A 22,335-nucleotide genomic window follows, 5' to 3' on the forward strand; every position below is an offset into this window, starting at 1 on the left:
GCAGCTAATAAAGATTAGTTTTAAAAACCTATGCAAACATGGGGGCATCTATAACTTTACTTATTATCAGCGCAAAAAAAAAAGCAATTCGAGCTGGTACCCTTGTTTCTGCTTTTCATTCTCTTTCCCCGTTACATTGTATGCCAGTCCATCCGGAGCAAATGGTGAACGTCGTGGTTTCTATCGGATACGTGAAAGACAAGAACGTCCTCAAAAGCATTCTAACATATTTCAACAAGAAAGGAAGGCGACACGTTTTGGACAAACTAGGTACGTACGTCGGCATTTCGTATTTACATTCTCGAGGACTACCAGTGATCGTAATCAGGGCGCCGTTTTTTTTTTTTGACACCTACTGCACTGACGCACTACTAAGAGAGTGTTCAAACTCTGCTTTCAATGAGGTAATGCTTATACAAGTTACTGACGCACGGTTAGAACAGCGCGTCCAATCATATGGCGAGCGGAAAAGGTGGATGTCGGGAAAACAAAACATGCCCAACTTTCGCCACACGAACGATGCGGTGCGCACGTAAAGCAGAAGCGACCTTGCGCGTTCCGTCAAAGGCTCAGCAGGGAAACCGCCAAGCATGCAGCTATTGTAGTCGCAAATGTTGCGGCAGTCGTACTATCACAGCCCTAAAATTCAAATTAAGTACAGGATGTGTTGAAAGGCAGGATCCATGGCAGAAGCGGGAAACAGCGTTCCTACAGTGCTCAACACGCATCACGGCACGGCGGACAGGGACGCGTACAACGTGAACCCATATGTGCTGTTAAATCGCGCATTGGAATCTGCCCATGGTGATTGCTTCGTTCATGATTGCTAAGTGGATACAAAGTTTTCTTCTCCACATGAACCAGCTCTACTAAAAACAAATATTTATTAAAGCGCATTTATTGTCAGTGTCATCGTGAAGTGACTCAAATACACACAGCCGGCTGTTTTGTCCTTTCGCTTTTGCTAGTTCCAGGATTATTTGTTTCTCCAGCCACCGCATCGTTCTCCTCAAAGCGCTAGCAGCAGCCATGACTTAAACAATCAGTAGCCCGAGAGAACTAGGCAGGCACTAACATTGACTTGCGCCTTTGATCTGAATGATGGTAAAGAAATCATCGAACGGCCGAAATGACAGTCGCCGCCAATAAAAACTGTTCAAGTTCGATGTCAAACTTATCGCCTTTGAAACAATGTTTCGGGAAACTCTCAACTGCTCACACTGGGATACGATAACATTTTGCATTAGGATGGCTCAAATAGCAGACTCCAGAGAGTTCTGTTTCTCTGAACCTACGGCCAAATAGCTTCGTGACTTGTCCACAGCTATCACAAGCCTGCAGACTTTCAGCTGCGGATAAAATTGTTTTTCTTGCGTTGTACAACGCAGTTTAATCGCTACAACGTTTTTTAGGAGATTTACAACGGCATCAAATGATCAAAAATGAAGTGTATTATATTCATCTAAAGGAAGAATCCTATTCATCGCATTTCACTCATAACTAAAGTCGTTACTGCGCTAGTGCTTGCTCTAACAGAAAAATACTCTTGTTTATATCTGCGCACAGCTGTGAAACATATCGACAGTCAGTGTGACACATCTTCGTATAAGCTTCACCTTGATAGAACAAATGCAACGCCTCTGAAGAATTCAGGAGTCCAGGCTGGTGCGTTCATGTGAGATCAGCGTTTGCTTTAGTTTGGCATAACACCTACAGTATAAATGATTTTGTAGTTCTGTGCATTTTATTCTCTGAATACAGCGGTGTTTTCTTGAAACCTGTCGTATGTTAGTCAACAAATGTTAAACATCGCACCTCAACTACGAAAAAAAAAAAAACTCGACATTCTCAAACTGGGCGTACACCTTGTAAATAGTGAAAAAAGAAAAGTAGTGTCGTAGTTGACAACTATAACATTAATAAAGAACATTCATGTCGATTTCATATACACACAATCACAATTTCTCCCATTCCTCGTTGCCTGAATAGTTCAATTAAAAAAAATATCGGTGCACAAAAAGAAACTCACATTCAAGGACGCACATCTGCACGTGTAAAGCGTATTCGCTACGCAGGTTTCGACGTGGGCATGAACGACCCACTGGATAAGATTGGGCGTATGTACAAGCAGCTGGGCATCAAGGGTCATCGGTGGCAAGGGGACGGTCTTTCCAACTGCCTGCGCTTCCTGGTGCCTGTTGACCGACTGGTAGAGGCGGTCAAGGCCCGTGACAGCCACAAAGGGTACATGGACAAGGTGTACCACTGGACGGTGGACCTGCCGCACTTCATCAGGAAAAGCATCGAGTAAGCCTCTGCGTCGAGATGTCGACCTGTCCTAACACCTAAAGGAATGTTCTCGCTAAGCGTGAGAATCAGAATGGGGCCTCCGCGGCCGCAAATGGAACGCGCGATATCGTTTGCGCCTCTAAACGCCGCCATTTTGTCCAACGCAAGGTCCATTTATGTACATCCAGCACGGAGGGGGGGGGGGGGGGGCAGGGAGCATGCACGGTGTACAGAACACAACAAAAACGCTAACGCAAAGTCCTCGAGATAGCTTCTCTATCTACACGATCACATTTGCCTGCGCCCCAATGTCGGCTAAAGACCCCTCTTGCGAACTATAATTGATATAAATTCAGTTCGAGTTTGTAGTGCTCCCTAGAAGTATTCACCTTTATTTTAGTGTTCGTAAACTCAGGGTAAATTAAGGCGGTATAAAAAAAGAGGACAATACGTAGTATGAGTTTGCAGTAGCATTGCCACAAAGCAACTTTCTGAGTAAATTAGTGAAGCTTCTGTCGATCACGTATGCCAATTGTTGGAACGGGGCACAACAGCAGGGCTAGTCAGGCTGCTTAGACCATTAAAATCACCGCTGCTAGCTTCGCAGGGCTGCAGCAACATTTCAGGACTATCATGCACTTATTGAATTTCGAACCCATGGTGCATTTCAACTATGCTGGGATGTTTACTCAGCTCCTACTTGTAAAAAATGTGTGCAAGAAGAAAGAATCGGAGAGTCATACCTACTGAAGCGACTACTACTGCTTTTTGTTTCCTTTACTGAAGGTAAGAAAAATGAAAGTTTGGTCACAGATAGAGCCGGCTATCCAAAAATTATCATTACGAAAAAACAAGACAATAACTCCGAGGACACCTAAGCACGTCTTATGAGTTGCCAATGCGAAAGCATTAATGCCCAATTGAATGCCGCTGAGCCGTCCTTCGAGTTATGAACTCCTCGCGGGCAAGCGAGCGCGTTGAGACGTTGGCACCTTTTGATTTCGCCTTGCCGAGGCGCAGCTAGAAGGCAGGCGAGAGCTTGTGCAAACAAGGAACGCGTGCATAACGCAGGCTTCCAAGCGCGACGGTGACGTGGCGTCGCGGCGATGCCCCTCCCCTCACGTAACACCAGGCGCGCTACAGCTGTAGCAGGTGCTCCCTTTCGCCCGTCTGCTCCGTCGAGGCGCGGTCATGACGTGGCGTCGCAGGCAGTGGGAATCCAGGTGTCGCTTCGCTGCTACAGACGCCAGCTTTTTCGCTCAGCTATATGACGTTTCCGCATCAAAAGATAATGAAACTGCAAAACGCTGCCAAATCGATAACACAATGGCAAACTTTAACGGAGCAAGGCCGTGTGTCACGGAGGAAAAAAAACTGGCTGTGGCTTAGCTAAGGTTAAGCCCAGGATGCGAAGCATACTAGCCTTTATTTTAACGCGACAGCGTTAAGGAGCTCGTGTCGCAGAAAAGCCGGTGTCGTCGGCGTCGGCTCAGGCGTGCGGCGCTTGCTCAGGCGCACATTTCGTTGTCGCGCCGAACGCTGCGTTGCTCGACGCTCACCGCGTCCGATGAGGGGTGCATAGTCGCTGCGCCGTAGCAAAGCCACCTAGAAACAGTCTCTGTGGCACGCCGCAACCTTCGCTTCTCATTCCAACGAGCAGCTCTGTCTCCAGGAGGCATCTCACCTCGTGAGTGTCTAGCAGAGGCAAGCGCAGCTGCTTATATACCGCCGCGACGCCACGAGCGACGGCGCGAGTTGGAGCCCCGTTTCTCCTCTGTCGTGACGTCACGGTGTCACGTGGTCAGCCTTGAAGGCGACGCCGCGAGCGACGGCGCGAATTGGGGCCCCGTTTCTCGTCTGTCGTGACGTCACGGTGTCACGTGGTATTGAAGGCGACACCGCCGCGCCTGAGGAGCTGGGTTGAGCTCTAGTAATATGCTTCGCATAAAAAGAAGGTTACATGGTTACAAGAATAACACAAGCGTGGGCAGATCGTGTAAACGTAATGGAAGTTAAAATTGCACATTAAGTATATACTAGGTGTCCCAGCTAACTTTAGCCAGAGTTTAAAAACATACAAATGCCACGTAGCTGGACCGAACAAAGGTAATGCTTGTCGTCGCTTGCAGATACTTAAAATATTGTGTTTTTCATTCCGCCTAATTAGATAATTAGTCCTAATCAACTTCATAATATTACAATTAAACAAAAAGTGCCAGTGAGAACATTGTAGCGCGACATGAAAAGCTCCCGATAAACGTTTCTATTGCACAATACGTGCTACATAAAAGTGTTTTTCCGAGCCTGAAAGAAGCCCGCAAATGCACGCAAAACAGCCGCGCGACTGGCCGGTCGAGGCACTGAGTGTACTTGCGGACTTTTTTGAGTGTGCGGCAAAATGCATTGGTACTCCAGTTACTTATTTAAGAAACCCCTGTTTCATTTATTCTAGCACAAAAGTAACTGGAGCACCTATGCGTTTCAACGGACACTTTGATAAATGAATACTCGGATCTGGTGCTGTCCACAGAATTCGATCCAAGCGGATACGCCATACGAACTTAGCTGCTATAATTCGTAGACTGAAATATGTGGCGTAAAGTAATTGAATAGAAAGTTAATTAGCGTCTGACGTTAATTACTGAATTGACCATTTTGAGTTCTAGTAGAAGTAACGGCCGCCTCATTGAGTAACTTAGATCAAGTGTTCAAATTGCGCTATCTGCCACAGGCAATCTTCAAAAAATTTGGTGCAGCTAAAAATTTATATATATATATATATATATATATATATATATATATATATATATATATATATATATATATATATATATATATATATATATATATATATATATATATATATATATATATATATATATATATTATTTGTTTTAATTGACTGGTATATGCAGCCAGTTAATCAACAAGCGTAAGATAGCTGTCATAAGGAAGAGTAATATGGATAGAATTGAGCATGCTCTCAGGAACGGATGAAGCCTAAAAGCAGTGCAGATGAAACTAGGAATAGGCAAGATGTATGCGCTAAGAGATAAAGCAGGGAATATCATTACGAATACGGATAAGATAGTTCACGTGGCTGAGGAGTTCCATATAGATTTATACAGTACCAGTGGCATACACGACGATAATGAAAGAGGGAACAATCTAGAGGATCATTCCTATTTAAAACAGCGCCAAAACACGGACACGGGGCGACACAGGACAAGCGCTGTTTTGTGTCCTCCCGTGTCCGTGTTTTTGGCGCTGTTTTAAATATGAATGATCCGTACCAACTAGCTGGCAACCAAACCCTTCTGAATCTAGAGGAATTTGACATCCCACAAGTAACGCCGGAAGAAGTAAAGAAAGCCTTGGGAGCTATTCAAAGGGGGAAGGCAGCTGGGGAGGATCAGGTAACAGCAGATTTGTTGAAGGATGGTGGACAGACTGTTCTAGGAAAACTTGCCACCCTGTATACGCAACGCCTCATGACCTCGTGCGTACCGGAATCTTGAAAGAACGCCAACATATTCTTAATCCATAAGGGGGACACCAAAGACTTGAAAAACTATAGACTGATCAGCTTACCGTCCGTTGCCTACAAAGCAGTTACTAAGGTAACCGCAAATAGAATCAGGAACACCTTGGACTTCTGTCAACCAAAGGACCTGGCCGGATTTCGTAAAGGCTACTCAACAATAGACCATGTTCACACTACCAATCAGGTGATAGAGAAATGTGCGGAATATAACCAACCCTTATATATAGCTATCATTTATTACGAGAAAGCGTTTGTTTCAGTCAAAACCTCAGCAGTCATGCAGGCATTACGGAATCAGGGTGCAGACTAGCCGTATGCAAAAATACTGAAAGATATCTATAGCGGCTCCACAGCCACCGTAGTCCTCCATAAAGGAAGCAACAAAATCCCAATAAAGAAAGGCGTCAGACAGGGAGATACGATCTCTCCAATGCTATTCACAGCGTGTTTACAGGGGGTATTCAGAGACCTGGATTGGGAATATTTGGGGATAAGAGTTAGTGGAGAACACCTAAGTAACTTGCGATTCACTGATGATATTGCCTTGCTTAGTAACTTAGAGGACCAATTGCAATGCATGCTCACTGACCTGAACAGGCTAAGTAGAAGGGTGGGTCTAAAAATCTGCAGAAACTAAAGCAATGTTTAACAATCTCAGAAGGGAACCGCAGTTTACGATAGGTAGCGAGGCACTGGAAGCGGTAAAGGAATACATCTACTTAGGGCAGGTAGTGACCGCGGATCCGGATCGTGAGACTGAAATAATCAGAATAAAAATGGGCTAGGGTGCGTTTGGTTCATGATTCTCAGATCACGAACAGCAGGTTACCATTATCCCTCAAGAGAAAACTATAGCAGCTGTGTCTTACCAGTACTGACGTACGAGGCAGAAACCTGGAGGCTTACGAAAAGGGTTCTACTTAAATTGAAGACGACGCAACGAGCTTTGCAAAGGAGAATGGTGGGTGTAACGTTAAGTGATAAGAAAAGAGCAGATTGGGTGAAGGAATAAACACGAATTAATGACATCTCAGTTGAAATCAAGAAAAAGAAATTGGCATGGGGAGGGCATGTAATGAGGAGGGACGCTAACCGATGGTCGTTAAGGGTTACAGAGTGGATTCCAAGAGAAGGGAAGCGTAGCAGGGGGTGGCAGAAAGTCAAGTGGGCGGATGAGATTAAGAAGTCTGTAGGGACAACATGGCCACAATTAGCACATGACCTGGGTAGTTGGAGAAGTATGGGAGAGTCCTTTGTCCTGCAGTGGGCGTAGCCAGGCTGATATTATTATTATTATTATTATTATTATTATTATTATTATTATTATTATTATTATTATTATTATTATTATTATTATTATTATTATATGCAGCCACGGCATTGACGGGATCATCACGAACCGCCCGGACAACGTGCTGTACGTACTCAACAGCGCGCCCTACAAGGATCATCTCATAGTTGCCGACATCAATGACAGTCCCTGGGCACGGTACGACGAGGAGATGCCGAAAAACGATACGGACTACAGCACAGAAGTCCTTGGCGGGGAGGAGGAAGGAGAAGGCAAACCCTCTTGGTCGAACCTTTCCCACATTACTTCGTTATGGACGCACTAGAAGTCGGCGCCGTACTTGTGTTCTCTATGACGGACTTAGAGTTGGCGTCGTTCACGAGTGTCGTGGGTGCTTTATTCAGACGCTTAATGACTCGCTGTGCGACGTCGGCGCGCATCCCACGACACGAGACAATAACAAGAGGCCGGCGTTTTGGTTGTGCAACGAGTGTGCATAGTTAGGTTTGAATGAATATAAATCAACCTCTGCTACACGCTTATTAATCTACAGACCTTTTAAAGCAAAGTCGCCGTTGAAGACACCGTCATTGTTTGTTTGCTTGTTTGTATGCTTGTTTGTTTGCTTGTTTGCATGCTTGTTTGCATGCTTGTTTGTATGCTTGTTTGCATGCTTGTTTGTATGCATGTATGTGTGTTTGTATGTGTGTTTGTGTATCTTTGTGTGTTTGTTTGGTTTCCACTGTAGGGTCCGGGTTGAAATAATCTAATATCTCAAGCCATCGCCGAAATCCCCCATTTGTAGCCAACATTCCTGAGAAAAAGGGAGCAAGCAACGTTTACATGCAAAAGTATCAAAGTTCATGAGCCGAGGGTGGGAGATTGCAGAGAACAACCAGTAAGCGCGCCATGCTTCATTAACGGCTGCAAACGGAGGACTGTGGCTCAGTTTGTCGCCAGTTTGATTAGTTCGTCGCCAGATGGAGACACCCTTATGGTATTAATAGAAGCACCCTTATTTCACTAAAGCTCTTAAGGAAGGGTGTTTGGCCGAAGTACGAGTGAAATGAAAGAAAGGCGTCGCTCCCCAGCTCGTAGCAATTTCAACGGCCTACGTGTCGTTTATTAGCATTAGCACATAAACCGAATCAAAGGACAAGGAATTTATTCATAAAGAGGTCACGAAAGGAAATCCTGAATGTGGATTTGGATTCAGGAACTTCACGTGAAAGCCAGACAACCTATCCCCTGCTCTACACAGAAGCCACGTTTGCAGCGCTACTTGAAAGTGTGGTATCTATATGAACAAATTGTCTGGAATCTCAAATTGCTCCGATTCATCAGAAACCTTGCATAAGATAGGAACTTCCACAGCAGAAAATGCATTCGTTATGCCTGAAACCTAACATCCTTAGCAGCATGGTCAGTTTTCAATGGTAGCAAGAGAGAGACAAGTCATAAGGGAAAGGCAGGGAGGTTAACCAGGCTGAGCCCTGTAGCAAACGTGTTAGTAAGTGTCCGAGCACACTTCATATAGGGTGTAAATTTTTTCGTAAGGGTGGTAATTCTTTATTTTTTATTTTCTCGAACATGCCCTTATTAAACGATGTGTTGCGCAAAACGGATGCTACATTGGTGCAGTAGCTGGTGAAAAGTTTATCAATGCCCTTTTAAAACTCTCTAGGGAGTTAAAGCGTTTGTTGCGTAATGTATGCGCGTATATAGGATGTGACCCACTGTGGTGTACTGTTCTTTAACATGAGTGAACGATCTCTTGGTGCATGTTGCGAAATTGGGTGATTTGAGAGAAAAGGAGGGAAGGGGACGCCTCGGGGACGGACGATGATCTGAGGTATTACAGTAATCCCGTTTCCACAAATACGTGTGACCTTTAGTGAAAGAAAAAATGACAATGGAATGGAATGACAAGTGGACTTGTCTTTTTCAAGGCGACATATGCTTTCCTCAGAACAGTATATATAGGTAGGGTTATTCTAAAGGGGAGAGTGGGTAAGCCGTATGGGCTAGGCTGGGCCGATGGTATGTGAGCGGCGAGGATGTAGAACTCAAAAGAAAGGTTTTCTATTCAACCTCGGTGGAGGACTGTAAGGTAGCGGTGTGTAGCACCCTACCTATATATACTGTGCCGAAAAATCCAGATATATATCCTTGAAAAAGACAAGTCCACTAGTCTAAACATTGACTCTTACTTTTACCTCGTTCTCATTTTGCTCATCTTCAATTTCCATCTCCCGCCTTCCTCTTGTTTTCCCTTTAGTGAAGTGGTTGAAGTACGAAAGTCCTTCCGAGCAACAACCATTGATACAAATGCGCACACAAAGGCAACGTATAGTACGATTTAATACGTCATTATAATAACCAAGACGTAATCCAGGAATTTAAACCGAAGGCCGTCGTATGTGACGCAAAGCATAAATACATTATCTTTTTTGCCTATTTGAAGTAACACAAGGTCGAAGGCGAGAACAAAAATTTGCTAACACGAGCAGCTTGGCGGGCAGGCAGTCGCTCATACACTGGCAGCACGAGCCGACACAAGAAAATTCGCAGAAGTACAGCAACATTTAAAAAAAATTACCCAACGTAGTGACAAACCACAGGCGCGTTGAAAATCGTCACCACGATCAGTCACATCCGCATGTAAGATCACGCCTTTTGTAATTGTGGCAGCTACATTCGATTTTTTTTTTGTTATCTTGCTTAGGGGATGTCGCCTTTTAATTGGCGCAGGCTACGCCTTTTCGCACAAAGATATAAAGAAGAAATCCCTTAAAAGCATTCAAACTAAAAGTCAACTCCAAACCACCGCAACAGCAATTCGATTTCATGCAAGATTACAATTAGTAATAGCATATACTAACAACAAATGTCTAACATTTACGTAAAAGGAACATCTGAGACTTGTCATAGACATTCGATAAACGTAAACTGAAGTTCAAGGAGCCAAAATTCAGCATAACTAAATTTACTTCCTCACCATGATTAAAACTACCAAAGATGTTTGATACACTGTCGCAACTGAGAGTCTTCAGTCAAGAGATTGTGCAACTCGCAAGCATGTCTTTATAAAAGCGTTACCTGTCACACTTTTATAATAGCGATGCATTACAATAACTACGTTTTCTATTCAAAAGTGTGTGCAGTGCCTCACATTCAAGTAACAGAGCAACGGAGCGGAGTATTGTATTTTGTTTCTTGAAATAAAGCATACAGTGTCGGACTCTGTTGATGTAGTGTTTTGAGACATGTAAACATGCGGGATGGCGAATAGCCAGCCATCAACCATGCACGTATGGCTGGCCCTATGTCATCATGCACTGAGTAACACTGATATTCCGGTATTCAAACCTATGACAAGCACCACCAACCTTTTTCACCTGTGGCTTAAGTGTATGGCTGTATTCATAGTGACCAAGAAATACGACGCTATATATAAGTGCTGTCTAAGAGATTTGAAGACGTTTCTTGAGAACCGTAGCGTAGTTCGGCACGATTAACGGATATCCACACATCATACGGTTCCTTCCAAAAAGATTCTTGTTCATATATGTTCCTACATTTATTGTCATTAGGCGCTTTGCGTGCTAAGCAGTAGCGCTGTTTCGTTAGCACTGATACATTGAGAGTTTATCTGTAATGCTGTGTTGTTTATAATGTTATGTAGAAAAGAGCGTGTAGTGACAGGCATGTTATAGCATATACGCAGCATGATATATGTGTGTCGATATGCACAGTACGTATCACATGTTACATGTACAAGAGTATATAGCAACACACGTGAAAGACACTTATCTTCATGAGGCGTTGTAGAGGACATTTCAAAATGACCGATTCAGTTTTTTTTTTTTTTGTGGCAACGTACATGCTTCGTGGTGATTATTTCCAGTGTTTAAAGATAGCCCGCGAAATATGAAATAAAACCACGTGACTGCACTCATGCGCTATCGTATTGCAGCGCGCTCAGCCGTGCGTCGAGCCCATCGCTTATCAGGGACGAGGGTGCTTCCTTTCCGCGTGCCACCGTAAAGGATGTTGACGCACTGTGAAACCGATGCCTCGAGCCGCAGCCGCTCACTTCACCGCGGTCCACGCACGCGGTTCTTTCGTAAGAAACGTGGTTGAGAGCGCTGCAATACGGTAGTGCATGAACGCAGTCACGTGGTTTTATTTCATATTTCGCGGGCTATATTTACACGTTGGGGAAAAAATCGCGACGCAGCGTGTACGTTGCCACAAAAAGCCGAATCGGCCGTTTTCGAATGCCCTCTACAACGTAACAAAACGCACTTGGCCCTAAGGTGAATATTTAAAAAATCGTAATTGGTCCTAATTGGGCGCAATATAAGAATACTCTAAGGATTGTCACATGACGGCAAACCATATGTCTTTGGTTTCATTTAGTTATGGTTAACGACTTTAAAATCCTTGGTTCAAATCACGCGCAACACTCCGTGTAAATACTTAGATCTCATAATAGGAAGTCTTGTAAGGTCTTGTAATTTCACAGCCCGAGGCCTCTTGCACCGCCAGAAATCTGACGTCTTTCAGTGGTGTAATCTTCCTGCGTTATACTTCGCTATCACTAATACTGCTTCACTTTGCCGCCAATACTGTAGCCTTTTTTTTTCTTTTTTACTGCGAGTCCGAGTATAAGCACAGCTGCAAATGACTGCTACCGATTTCGAGTGGATCCGGCTTCGCCTCATTTCGGTTACCGAGTGACTTGTACACCAGTTGTTTCAGCGAAGACTCGCAAAAACTTCTATCCCTGTCTGTGGCAGATTGCAAACTTCATGAGGTGGTCTACTTGATTCGGCGGACACTACTCGCACAAAAAAGGGAAAATCATAATAAACAAAAATTCACCAATTCACTTTCTAACCAATTACATCATGGCCCACATTGCGATTTACAAATTCTAGGCAACCCGCCGTGGTTGCTCAGTGGCTATGGTGTTAGGCTGCTGAGCACGAGGACGCGGGATCGAATCCCGGCCACGGCGGCCGCATTTCGATGGGGGCGAAATGCGAAAACACCCGTGTACTTAGATTTAGGGGCAAGTTAAAGAACTCCAGGTGGTCGAAATTTCCGGAGTCCTCCACTACGGCGTGCCTCATAATCAGAAAGTGGTCTTGGCACGTAAAACCCCATAATTAAAAATTCTAGGCGTGGAGTTCGCAAGGCGGATCTACTTGGAACGAATTCTCAGGATGACACCAGTTTGGAAATGTTAATTCCTGAACTTTTCGGAAAAATGTTCAAAACTGGTGTAATCCTGAAAATTCGCTCCAAGTGGATCCGCCTTGCGAACTCCATGGCTAGAATTTGTAAATCGCAATATGGGCCATAAGATGATTAGTTGAAACCTAATTCGTGAATTTCTGTTTGTCGATTATGCATTTCAGTTCTTTTTGTGCAAGTAATGTCCGCCTCTTCGACTAGACCAGCTCATGAACTAGAATTGCTATCTGCCACAGGCAACCATTAAAAAATTTGGAAGTGTTCGCTTGCACACACGGTATATTTATGACCTCTACATGCAAGTGGCGATATTTCCATCCCTAATATAAGTGCCGTAAACTATTCGAATAGTTTTTTTTTTCACGAGTCCTCAGCATTGCTTATTGGAAAGAGAAGCAACACTGAGACACCATTCGCGTGCATTTCACACGCCATTGCTAAAAGACTCTGCTAAAGGGATCACTGAAGAAGTTTGCAAGCTTTTTCAAAGTCAAAAAAGCAAGCAAAGCAATTTGAAGCGAGGATAAATATCGATATATTCATTCTACAAGCATAAGCTAGCCACATCATCAGAAATAACTGTTAGTTGGCCACCTCCGTCTCTTTAAAAATAAACGTTGTCCTGAGTATATATTTAAATAAATTGTGTGTGTGTATGGCGTTTACAGCGGAAATAAAGAAAATGTTGAAGTGAGAAAATAAGGATGAGGTAGTTCTCTCTGGTGCTTCTAATGCGCTTGTCTTTCTGTTGTCCGGATTTGCAAAAATAAAACGAAAGTATGAATAGAAAGCCGTGCACGTCCGCGCCAATAAGGACGCAGTAAGCTTTCAGCCACTAAAATTTCAAGTGAAAAGGTAAAGGCTACTGAAGAGACACCTCAAATGATGTGGTTAAGCTAACTCTTGTAATGACACTTTAAGCGCAAGAAGGAGGGGGGGGGGGGGTAGACTTCGGTGTCGCCGGCGGTGGAGGGAGGTCAGAGAGCTCGGGCCTCGGAGACCCCCCGCCCTCTGTAGTCAGTGCTCATGCCAGTATAAATATTAGATGACCGAAATTTAACTAACACTTTACAAACTTTGCATGCACATGCTAAGTCATAGCTATACGTAGTCACAGCTTAACTGAAGTAGCAAAAAAGTAGCGAATACATTCTTCATTTTCCCGAACACCAAACACAAAGCAAATAACTTTGCCATCCCCGAATTGAGATCATATTTACATATATTTCAATATTTTCTCATTTCTTTAAATAGGTACCTGTACGAGAACACAACCCATTGTTGCAATGGTTTGTTGTCCTCTAAACTTGTAGGATATGTCAGATGGCACTATCTGAGAACATTGTCATGCGTGTTCCAAGCTGTTTTTGTATTGATAAAATAGGTTAAATTCATACAGCTGCTGCACAACAACATAGTATTAGAAGAGCTCCTTTGTATGGCTATTGCAGGCCACATCGACTATATGACGGAGCGCTCTCTTTTGCGGAATACATAGGATTGTGGTATATGTATTTGACTTATTAGGTCATACTATATTGTAGTACTTGCGAGACGCGAAGGTAGCGTGACATAACACAAGAGAGAGAGAGAGAGAGGCAAAGAGGAGGAAAGACAGGGAGGTTAGCCAGTGTAAGTACCGGCTGGCTACCCTGTGCTGGGGAAAGGGTAAAGGGAATAGAAGGAGCTTTATCTTAGAGGAAACGACACGTCGTATTGCGCCAACAGCCCCTCAGGTTCTCGACAAATTACGCATGCGCTGTACGAGGGTCTCCCAGGTCAAATGCTCGCTCAACATGACTCCCAGTGCTTAGCTTTATTTCATTCGCACACGTAAAGCGAACATTAGCTGTTTGGGGTCTACCATTGACATCGACGCCTTCCCTGTTCCATGAATAGGTAACATTACCTGTGGCGAACCCATCACCGACAGCGAATTGGCAGGGATTAAGCAGCGTTCATACTTGGATGTTAACGGTGTAGCGCGACAATAGCCATAGGAAAACTGGAGCGCTGCCGTAATGACGGTAGCTTGGTCAGAGGTTGACACTGATGCCGTGTGGGTTGTCGTAGGTCAACAAAGAACGGGTCTTCAAAGATGAATCTTTGAACTGGCCAGTCACGAGCTTCGGCAGTGCTGACCCAGGCAGATGCGATGCGAGGTTGGTCCTGATAAGGATCTTCAGTGCCAGAGCTTGAATGCTTTTAAGTGCGCGCAAAGCAGAGGGTCGGACATCTGAAAGAGCTGAGCACAGCATTGGCACTTGTTCGAAGACAATCGACCGGTGAAGTTCCAGCAAGAACATTTCAGATACTCACCATATTTCACCTGCCATACAGTGGAGAACATGAGCGAAATTGGGAAGCTTTTCCTGTTGCCATCTGGTGCCTACCGGTAAATAGGGTGGGAAGCACCGCGAGACCAGGCGCTCGTATTTCTTCAAAGGTGAACATATTGTTGGTATTCTATATACAATCAGTGCTTTTTTAACTTTGCCGTCAGAACCTGTCAACGTGACCTCGAACCTTGGAAAGCCTTCCCCAATTCTTCCAACATACAGTTTGAAATACGTGAGACAACCTACTTTCCGTCTATATAAAGCACGCCTGTGACCTTTTGGAAGGAAACAAAGAAACCTGCCACTGAAGTAATGCTGTAGACGTGGAACTTACATAAATAGCTTGAACTGATCCATCTTCCTTTCAGGAGAAGGCACTGCTCTCGTTTCACAATGTAGCTGCGCAAACACGTAGTACAAAGCCCAGCCCAGAATGAAATGATAACGAAAGAAAATAAACACAGTTCAAAGGCCTCAGTTTCTCGACATTCTTGGTTCGACGACGCATTCATGCTTCAACGTTCACATGTCGCGGCACTTCCATGCTTAATTATTCTTGAGGTGAGGAACATGCGTTTTTTATGCTTGATTAACTCAGCACTAAATTTGGCAAGCCTACTCAGGTTTCTTTAGGCAATTCTCAGAATTTCCCACCTTTGGAAACACTGGCTGTAACGTCCTTCCCATGCTCCGTCAGCGAAAATGGACATCTGGAAATACGAAAGAGCTTATTGTTACTCGAGGACAGAGACAAAGTCAGAGTCGTCGGTACGCGATATTCACCAGCAGTGGCGGGAGAAGAGCACGTTCCCGTCTGCCCGCAGGACGTTGCCAGGGACGTTGGGAGGATGAAAAACGTGGAATAGGGCAGTGGATATTCTTTAAACTCGTGGGTCGCAATCGAAAGCAGACATCGGGATCCTGAAACGACAACAAAGCTTATTTTTTTAACCACTCGAGGACACAGCGCCGCACGAGTGGTATGTACGCGGTACTTACCCGTAGCAAAGCAGGTCGGCGAGCAATGTCTGCCAGCGAGACCATACCGGCGAAGGAGTATAGTCGGTCGCGATACGAGTGGTGCCCAAGGCCATATCCTGTGGGACGTTGGGAGGATGGCAAACGTGTAGCAGCGCACTGGATATCCTTGTACTCGTGGGCCGCAATCGAAAATAGAAGTGAAGATCCTGAAACAAGGCATGGGCATGGCAGCGTTACCAGCAACGAGATGGCAATTAAACCGTTCACCGCCATTCTGCAGCTACTGTTCGCGTCGGTTGGGCCTGCGCGCGTGGGACAAGTGGGGCGGTTCGATGAGACGGGTTGTTCAAGAGCACAACACGACAAGCTGCTTTTTGCAACACATTTCGTTCGGTTATCTAGCGCAACTCCGAACTGCTACATGTGTGGACCCCTCTGCACATATAGAGACAGCGCAACGATAGCTGCGAACCCTAAACGGCTGCAGCGGCAACGCCGTGGTCACGTGGCAGTGCTACCAGCACTCAGATCGCAAATTAACATTGTGCAGGTGAATAAACGCACGTGAATTCGCAGGAGTACTTAGTTTTTGCTAGTTCTGGCACGGCCACGGATATATCCCTTTGTGATAGACACGGCTTTGTATATAAGAAGCCTACTTCTGCTTGGAGGGGACATTGAAACCAACCCAGCACCACAACTTAAGCAGACTGCTGAGGAACATAGAGGGACTCCCGTCGACATCAAGGACATTAAGCAAAAGTGACCGGTTGATATAGGAACCAAACTAGGCTCGTTAACGATAGTGGAAAGATAGATTGATGCTTACCAAATCAAGGTTAGTGCGAATGTCATGACGAACACTCGGAAAAAGAATCGACCATCGGGAAAAAATACATTAGGAGGTCCAATTTGATTCTATGGCATCCCGAGGTAGAAGATGAAACAATGAAGCTACTAAGAAATATGCTTGCTGTGACGTTTGGTGATAGCGGGAAGCCACATCGGGTCAGGTACAGAGCAGCCGAGCCGTTCCAGCCTATAGCTCGAGTTGCAGCCAAGTGGCACGAGCGTTGCACGAGCTCTCTTCATCATTACAGTTAAAAATTCAATCAGGACGCGCCTGGCCAGGGAACCGTAAGTATTGTACGAATCTACCGTTTAAGCAAGCCAATAAACCAGGCCAGGATGTCTTACATTTAGGTGCCTAAATTCGCCAAAGAAAATTTTTTGAAGAAAATTGAATACAAACATGGCTAATAGGGGAACACTTTGCACGAAAGGTCAGAAAAGCTTGGGACAAAGAAAACGCAAGAAAGTTTATGTATAAGCAATCGGTCATACATCTGGTGCGATGACAGCGATTAAGTGACATCGCAGACAAATTATGCAGGTCCAACGGGCATGTTTGAATCTCTGCGAAGCGAACCTTCCTTGAAACGGTTCATTCCGGCGCATCTGGCGAAAAGAAAACGCGCGCGCATGTTCTCTCGCGTAACCGCGCTGCAGTATATGACAAATCTTACACGGGCTTGTGTTCATTCTTGTTTAATTGTACCAGCCACTTCAGCACGAGTCCCCGTTAAGGGTGTGTACCCTAGTGTTGAAATAAACACGCGTCAGTCATGGCAAAGGGCTTGCTGGCGTTAGCACGATATGCACCTCCCACTTCTTGGGCAATCACCATTCTGGGAATGTGCCAATGTACCACCCAGTAAAAGTGCGAGTTAAAGAATCCCAGATGGTGAAAACTAATCAGGAGACCCCGTTACCCAGTGCCTCATAATAAGATTGTGGGTCTGTCAAGTAGAGCCCTATCCTTAACGTTTAGCACTTCTACAAAGGGGTGATTCGTCGTGCGAGGCCCTGACAGTACTGAGCTTCTCGCCAGCTATAAATATAGGGCAGAACAATGCCTAAGCGAGCACATCTTGCTGTGTGGCTTCTGTACTACGAATTCAACCATTAGTACACTTGCTGTACGTAAGTTAGCGTTTAACCTCAACTCGCCACTCGAGTATTCCCCTGAAGGCTAAATCGTCAAGTAAGGCCAACAGCACAGAAGGCTTCGCTTACATCGATCCCCACAGTGCGCGGGATCCGCATATTTGTATTGATTTTAATTTTACTATCTACTATCACGTTCAATATAAGATACAGACGAAAGCGCGCGGAAAGCGGCCGCGCTACAGCTCATACTGAGCGAAATTATGCATGCGGACTGCCCACCAGCCATGTTCTCGATCGAGAGCGGTAGCGTTGTGAATAAAGATAGAGGACATATCCGTAGTAGGAATCATGTGTATGGGATATTTACCAGTAGTAGCAAGGCTCCAAACGAAGTCACGGCTGCCAGCAGGACATCATGGGTGTGGAAGTTCAATGGAGCCAACGCGGTCAGCCACAGTATATGAGTGGTGCTCAAGGCCATCTCCTGTGGGGGACGTTGGGAGGATGGCAAATGTGAAACAGCACGCTGGATATCCTTTCCGCTCGTAGGCCACCATCGAAAGCAGATGTCAAAACCCTGAAACGACAACAAGGTTTTTAACTCCAGGACATATCCTTATGGTAGAAGTGGTCAGTACCGGGTACTTACACGTAGTAGTGCATGGAGATGACCATGGAATGGAGATGACCAGATGCATGGAGATGACCAGATGCACGGAGATGACCAGATGCACGGAGATGACCAGATGCACGGAGATGACCAAACAACAGCAATAACGGCAACGAAACGCGACGCTTACTGCAGCTTCTGCCCAGCCGTGCTCCGATGAACACAGCAGGCGACATCCGGCGTCGAGTGCTGCATTAACAGGATTAGTAAAGCTGGCGAGTCAATTTCCGAATGCGATTTGCTTCCGTGATTCCACATTTCGCTCGATAGCACTGACGCGCCCGGGCTACCTTGTCACGAGATAGTGGGGTCGGGTCGCAAGGCACTTCGGAAGGGTCCATGTCCCTGACGCAGTCGAAAGAGGACGGCTGTCAGCTAGCCTGCCCGCAATTCGCCAAGTCTGAAGCTATATGCGCCGCCACCCTGCACATGTGGCCCGTCCTCTTCGGTTCCGGCACGGAGAAGACCCATGTGGCCGCAAGCTATGCCCACGAAACTTCAGGCTTACAGCTAAGAAACAAAATTAATTTTAAATGTAGCTAACAATCGTAGCAAGCGCTAACTAGTGAAACTAAACTAACAGTTGACTTTTCTAGGCATGCGCCACCCTCGCCAGCTTGGGCACCTACTTGGTGAGCGTTTACGACGCTCGACGCGTGGAAGGTCGCCATGACGACGCTCGCTGTGATGAAGGCTTGGCCGCGCAGGTCCTCGGTTAACAGCCGCGGACAGAGTTCCTCACCCGCAGTTCATAGTCCTGGCGTCGCCGACGAGTGGGAACGCGCACAAAAAAAAAACAGAAAATACGAGTACTAGGCAGGCACGATGCGACTTATACACTGCGCCGGCTCGAGCGGAGTGTCGTTGGCATATAGTAACCTAGCATACGCCCCAAAGGGTGAAGTGCCGGCTGGCAGTCACACTCCGGGAGGGCGAGGAATTGCCGAGACGGAGACGGCAGGTGGGCCGGGCACAAAGTCTCTCGAAGCGTGCCTCACATTTTTGCAGGCCTGGTGCATGAAGCAGTTCTTCCAGAGTCGCCCCAAGGCGGGAACACGGGTAGGGTACAACGTCGACAAGCGTTGCCACTGTTAGCGCATAATTAAGACCAGCAGGTCCGCAGGATGTGGTGTAAAGCAGTTGCCAGCCAGCACGAGGCACACCGCAGTAGACAGAAAATGTAAAATGGCGGCCCAAGCCACCGGATGCTCGATATACACCCACGACGACTGCGATGCTAAGCTCTTTGGCGCATGCGTTGACGCGCCCGGGCACTTCTTTTCTTTTTTCGCATTGGTCTGATGTCCAGCTACGTCACTGGCTCGCTAGCCGCCGCGCCGCTGCTATCACCGCGATCGACGCGAGTGGTGATGGTAAAACAAAACAAAAATAATAACAAAAAGAAAAAAATCGTAGTCGACATGCAGTTTCTGAATGTTCTAGAAGCTTCCACATGCTTCTACTGTGTTCTTAGACAGCAATGGCGTTAGAACTGTCGCCGTAGTTTTATCGATATATAACCTGCCAACGGAACGTTCGCGGTTTCGTTGGTTCCGTGGCCGCCTTCGCATTCCCGTTGGGCTCCCGCCGCGAGCGTGACTCGCAACTCCCGAGCGAGCGTCGCAACATGTTTCGAGTTCTTTGCACACGTCGCCTGCCCCTGCGGCACCGTTTGTGTCCGAAAAGTGGAATTGAATTCCAGGCGTTTGCGTGCCATAACCCCGATCTGAGTAAGAGAAACGCCGTAGCCGGGGGCTCAGGGTTTTGCTTCGGTGTTTTTTTTTTTTAAACGTGCATCTAATGTAGGCTCCGCGTGGTACACCAAGGCATATCTTAAGAGCTTGGGCCTGAATGCTGGACGATCGGCCGTTGTTTGTGCAGCCGATACTTGAAGACCATCACCATCACTCAGCGGCGGCCCACATAGCTGTGAAGGCACTTTTGTATTTCTCGAAGGCGACTGGCCTGTGTGAACGCCTTTGACTTGGTGAGGCCCTCCGCGAGCGTGCGCGAACTCACTGCGTCTTTCCGTCTTTTCCATAGAACGTCATTTAAATATTATTTTGTTCTTGCTTTGCTCAGCTACCTCTCAGCAGTGGCCTCATTGATCTACGGCGTTCTCGTGCTGAGCGTGATATCGTCGTTTCCATGCCTACGGCCAACAAGGGCAGCTGCTTAGCATAGGAGGCAAATTTAGTGCAGCCTTTCATTTTAGGTTGAAAATTATACGCCCGATAGTAAACATGCAGGTAGTGCATGTTTACTGCATGCAGGTAGGTAGTTTGTTATTAATAATCCGAAAAAAGTCTTGTGCAAGGGTAATAGACGAAAACCACTGCCGTACAAAAGTTTCGGAGGAAAAAGTCAAGTGTGTTTGAAACCAGGAGGATAAAGTCTAGGAGAAGCGCATGTGTTCTGCCCTCCTCCTGTCCTTGATTTTTTCGCTTCACTCGCAGAAAGTATATCGAAATCTAGGTTCGGTCCTCATCTATCGTGAAAATGATAGATGCGCAGCCATATTAGTGCGGCACGCATGCGATAACTGCACATTTCGCTCTGCTACTCTTACCCCTTCTCAAACGATCCTCGACTCCACTACATGGATAAGTAGATTGATGGATGCTTTGAGCGTCCCTATTGAAATGGAGCGGTGGCTTGCGCTACGAAGCTCTTTTTCTTATTTGGTCGGCTGTCTTACCTATGTTACATATATATATATATATATATATATATATATATATATATATATATATATATATATATATATATATATATATATATATATATATATATATATATATATATATATATAAAGAAAGCAACAAAATCCCCATAAAGAAAGGCGTCAGGCAGGGAGATACGATCTCTCCAATGCTATTCACAGCGTGTTTACAGGAGGTATTCAGAGACCTGGATTGGGAAGAAATGGGGATAAAAGTTAATGGAGAGTACCTTAGTAACTTGCGATTCGCTGATGATATTTCCTTGCTTTGATTGATTTTTGATTGATTGATTGATTTTACCTTGCTTAGTAACTCAGGGGACCAACTGCAATGCATGCTCACTGACCTGGAGAGGCAAAGCAGAAGAGTGGGTCTAAAAATTAATCTGCAGAAAACGAAAGTAATGTTTAACAGTCTCGGAAGAGAACAGCAGTTTACAATAGGCAGCGAGGCACTGGAAGTCGTAAGGGAATAAATCTACTTAGGGCAGGTAGTGACGGCGGATCCGGATCATGAGACAGAAATAATCAGAAGAATAAGAATGGGCTGGGGTGCGTTTGGCAGGCATTCTCAGATCATGAACAGCAGGTTGCCATTATCCCTCAAGAGAAAAGTGTATAATAGCTGTGTCTTACCAGTACTCACCTACGGGGCAGAAGCCTGGAGGCTTACGAAAAGGGTTCTACTCAAATTGAGGACGACGCAACGAGCTATGGAAAGGAGAATGATAGGTGTAACGTTAAGGGATAGGAAAAGAGCAGATTGGGTCAGGGAACAAACGCGAGTTAATGACATCTTAGTTGAAATCAAGAAAAAGAAATGGGCATGGGCAGGACATGTAATGAGGAGGGAAGATAACCGATGGTCATTAAGGGTTACGGACTGGATTCCAAGGGAAGGGAAGCGAAGCAGGGGACGACAGAAAGTTAGGTGGGCGGATGACATTAAGAAGTTTGCAGGGACGGCATGGCCACAATTAGTACATGACCGGGGTTGTTGGAGAAATATGGGAGAGGCCTTTGCCCTGCAGTGGGCGTAACCAGGCTGATGATGATATATATATATATATATATATATATATATATATATATATATATATAAACGAGAAGAAAGGGGGTTAACCGAGGGACCCGATATTTATTAGTCATATAATGAGAAGCCAACAAACACTGACACCAAGTACAACATAGGGGAAATTGCATGTGCTTAATAAATGAAATAAAGTAATGATAAATTAATGGAAATTAAAGTGGATGAAAAAACAACTTACCGCAGGTGGGAACCGA

The 22,335-nt window shown here is 45.4% G+C and overlaps 2 protein-coding genes and 1 long non-coding RNA gene across 5 annotated transcripts in view; 1 reads left to right on the top strand and 2 right to left on the bottom strand.

Moving 5' to 3' along the window:
* LOC135915427 (dermonecrotic toxin LspaSicTox-alphaIA1i-like) overlaps window positions 1–10,365 on the top strand; it is a 28,123-nt gene extending 17,758 nt beyond the window's left edge. The window contains exons 5-7 of the mRNA XM_065448496.1: window positions 148–270; window positions 2,076–2,307; window positions 7,206–10,365. Coding sequence (XP_065304568.1) covers window positions 148–270; window positions 2,076–2,307; window positions 7,206–7,449 — 599 coding nt within the window. The 3' untranslated portion in view covers window positions 7,450–10,365. The remainder of the gene's footprint in view (window positions 1–147; window positions 271–2,075; window positions 2,308–7,205) is intronic.
* The window catches only part of LOC135915426 (glycerophosphocholine cholinephosphodiesterase ENPP6-like), a 176,974-nt gene that overhangs the window by 134,448 nt on the left and 20,191 nt on the right, over window positions 1–22,335 (bottom strand). Inside the window, exons 1-6 of one of the 3 annotated variants that reach the window (XM_065448491.2) lie at window positions 18,956–19,555; window positions 18,306–18,515; window positions 18,024–18,233; window positions 15,725–15,912; window positions 15,509–15,646; window positions 15,380–15,435 (exon numbers count right to left, since the gene is read on the bottom strand). In XM_065448491.2, coding sequence (XP_065304563.1) covers window positions 15,380–15,435; window positions 15,509–15,646; window positions 15,725–15,769 — 239 coding nt within the window. In that variant the 5' untranslated portion in view covers window positions 15,770–15,912; window positions 18,024–18,233; window positions 18,306–18,515; window positions 18,956–19,555. Of the gene's footprint in view, window positions 1–15,379; window positions 15,436–15,508; window positions 15,647–15,724; window positions 15,913–18,023; window positions 18,234–18,305; window positions 19,556–22,335 lie in introns of those variants that run through there. The other 2 variants (XM_065448493.2, XM_065448492.2) reach the window with 2 other exon arrangements.
* On the bottom strand, window positions 14,202–15,373 carry LOC135915428 (uncharacterized). The gene is made up of 2 exons (XR_010568618.1): window positions 14,706–15,373; window positions 14,202–14,631 (listed from the first exon to the last, which is right to left on the bottom strand). It is a non-coding gene; the product is annotated as an uncharacterized lncRNA (long non-coding RNA).

This window comes from Dermacentor albipictus, chromosome 4, assembly GCF_038994185.2.
Source record: "Dermacentor albipictus isolate Rhodes 1998 colony chromosome 4, USDA_Dalb.pri_finalv2, whole genome shotgun sequence".
Taxonomy (NCBI): domain Eukaryota; kingdom Metazoa; phylum Arthropoda; class Arachnida; order Ixodida; family Ixodidae; genus Dermacentor; species Dermacentor albipictus.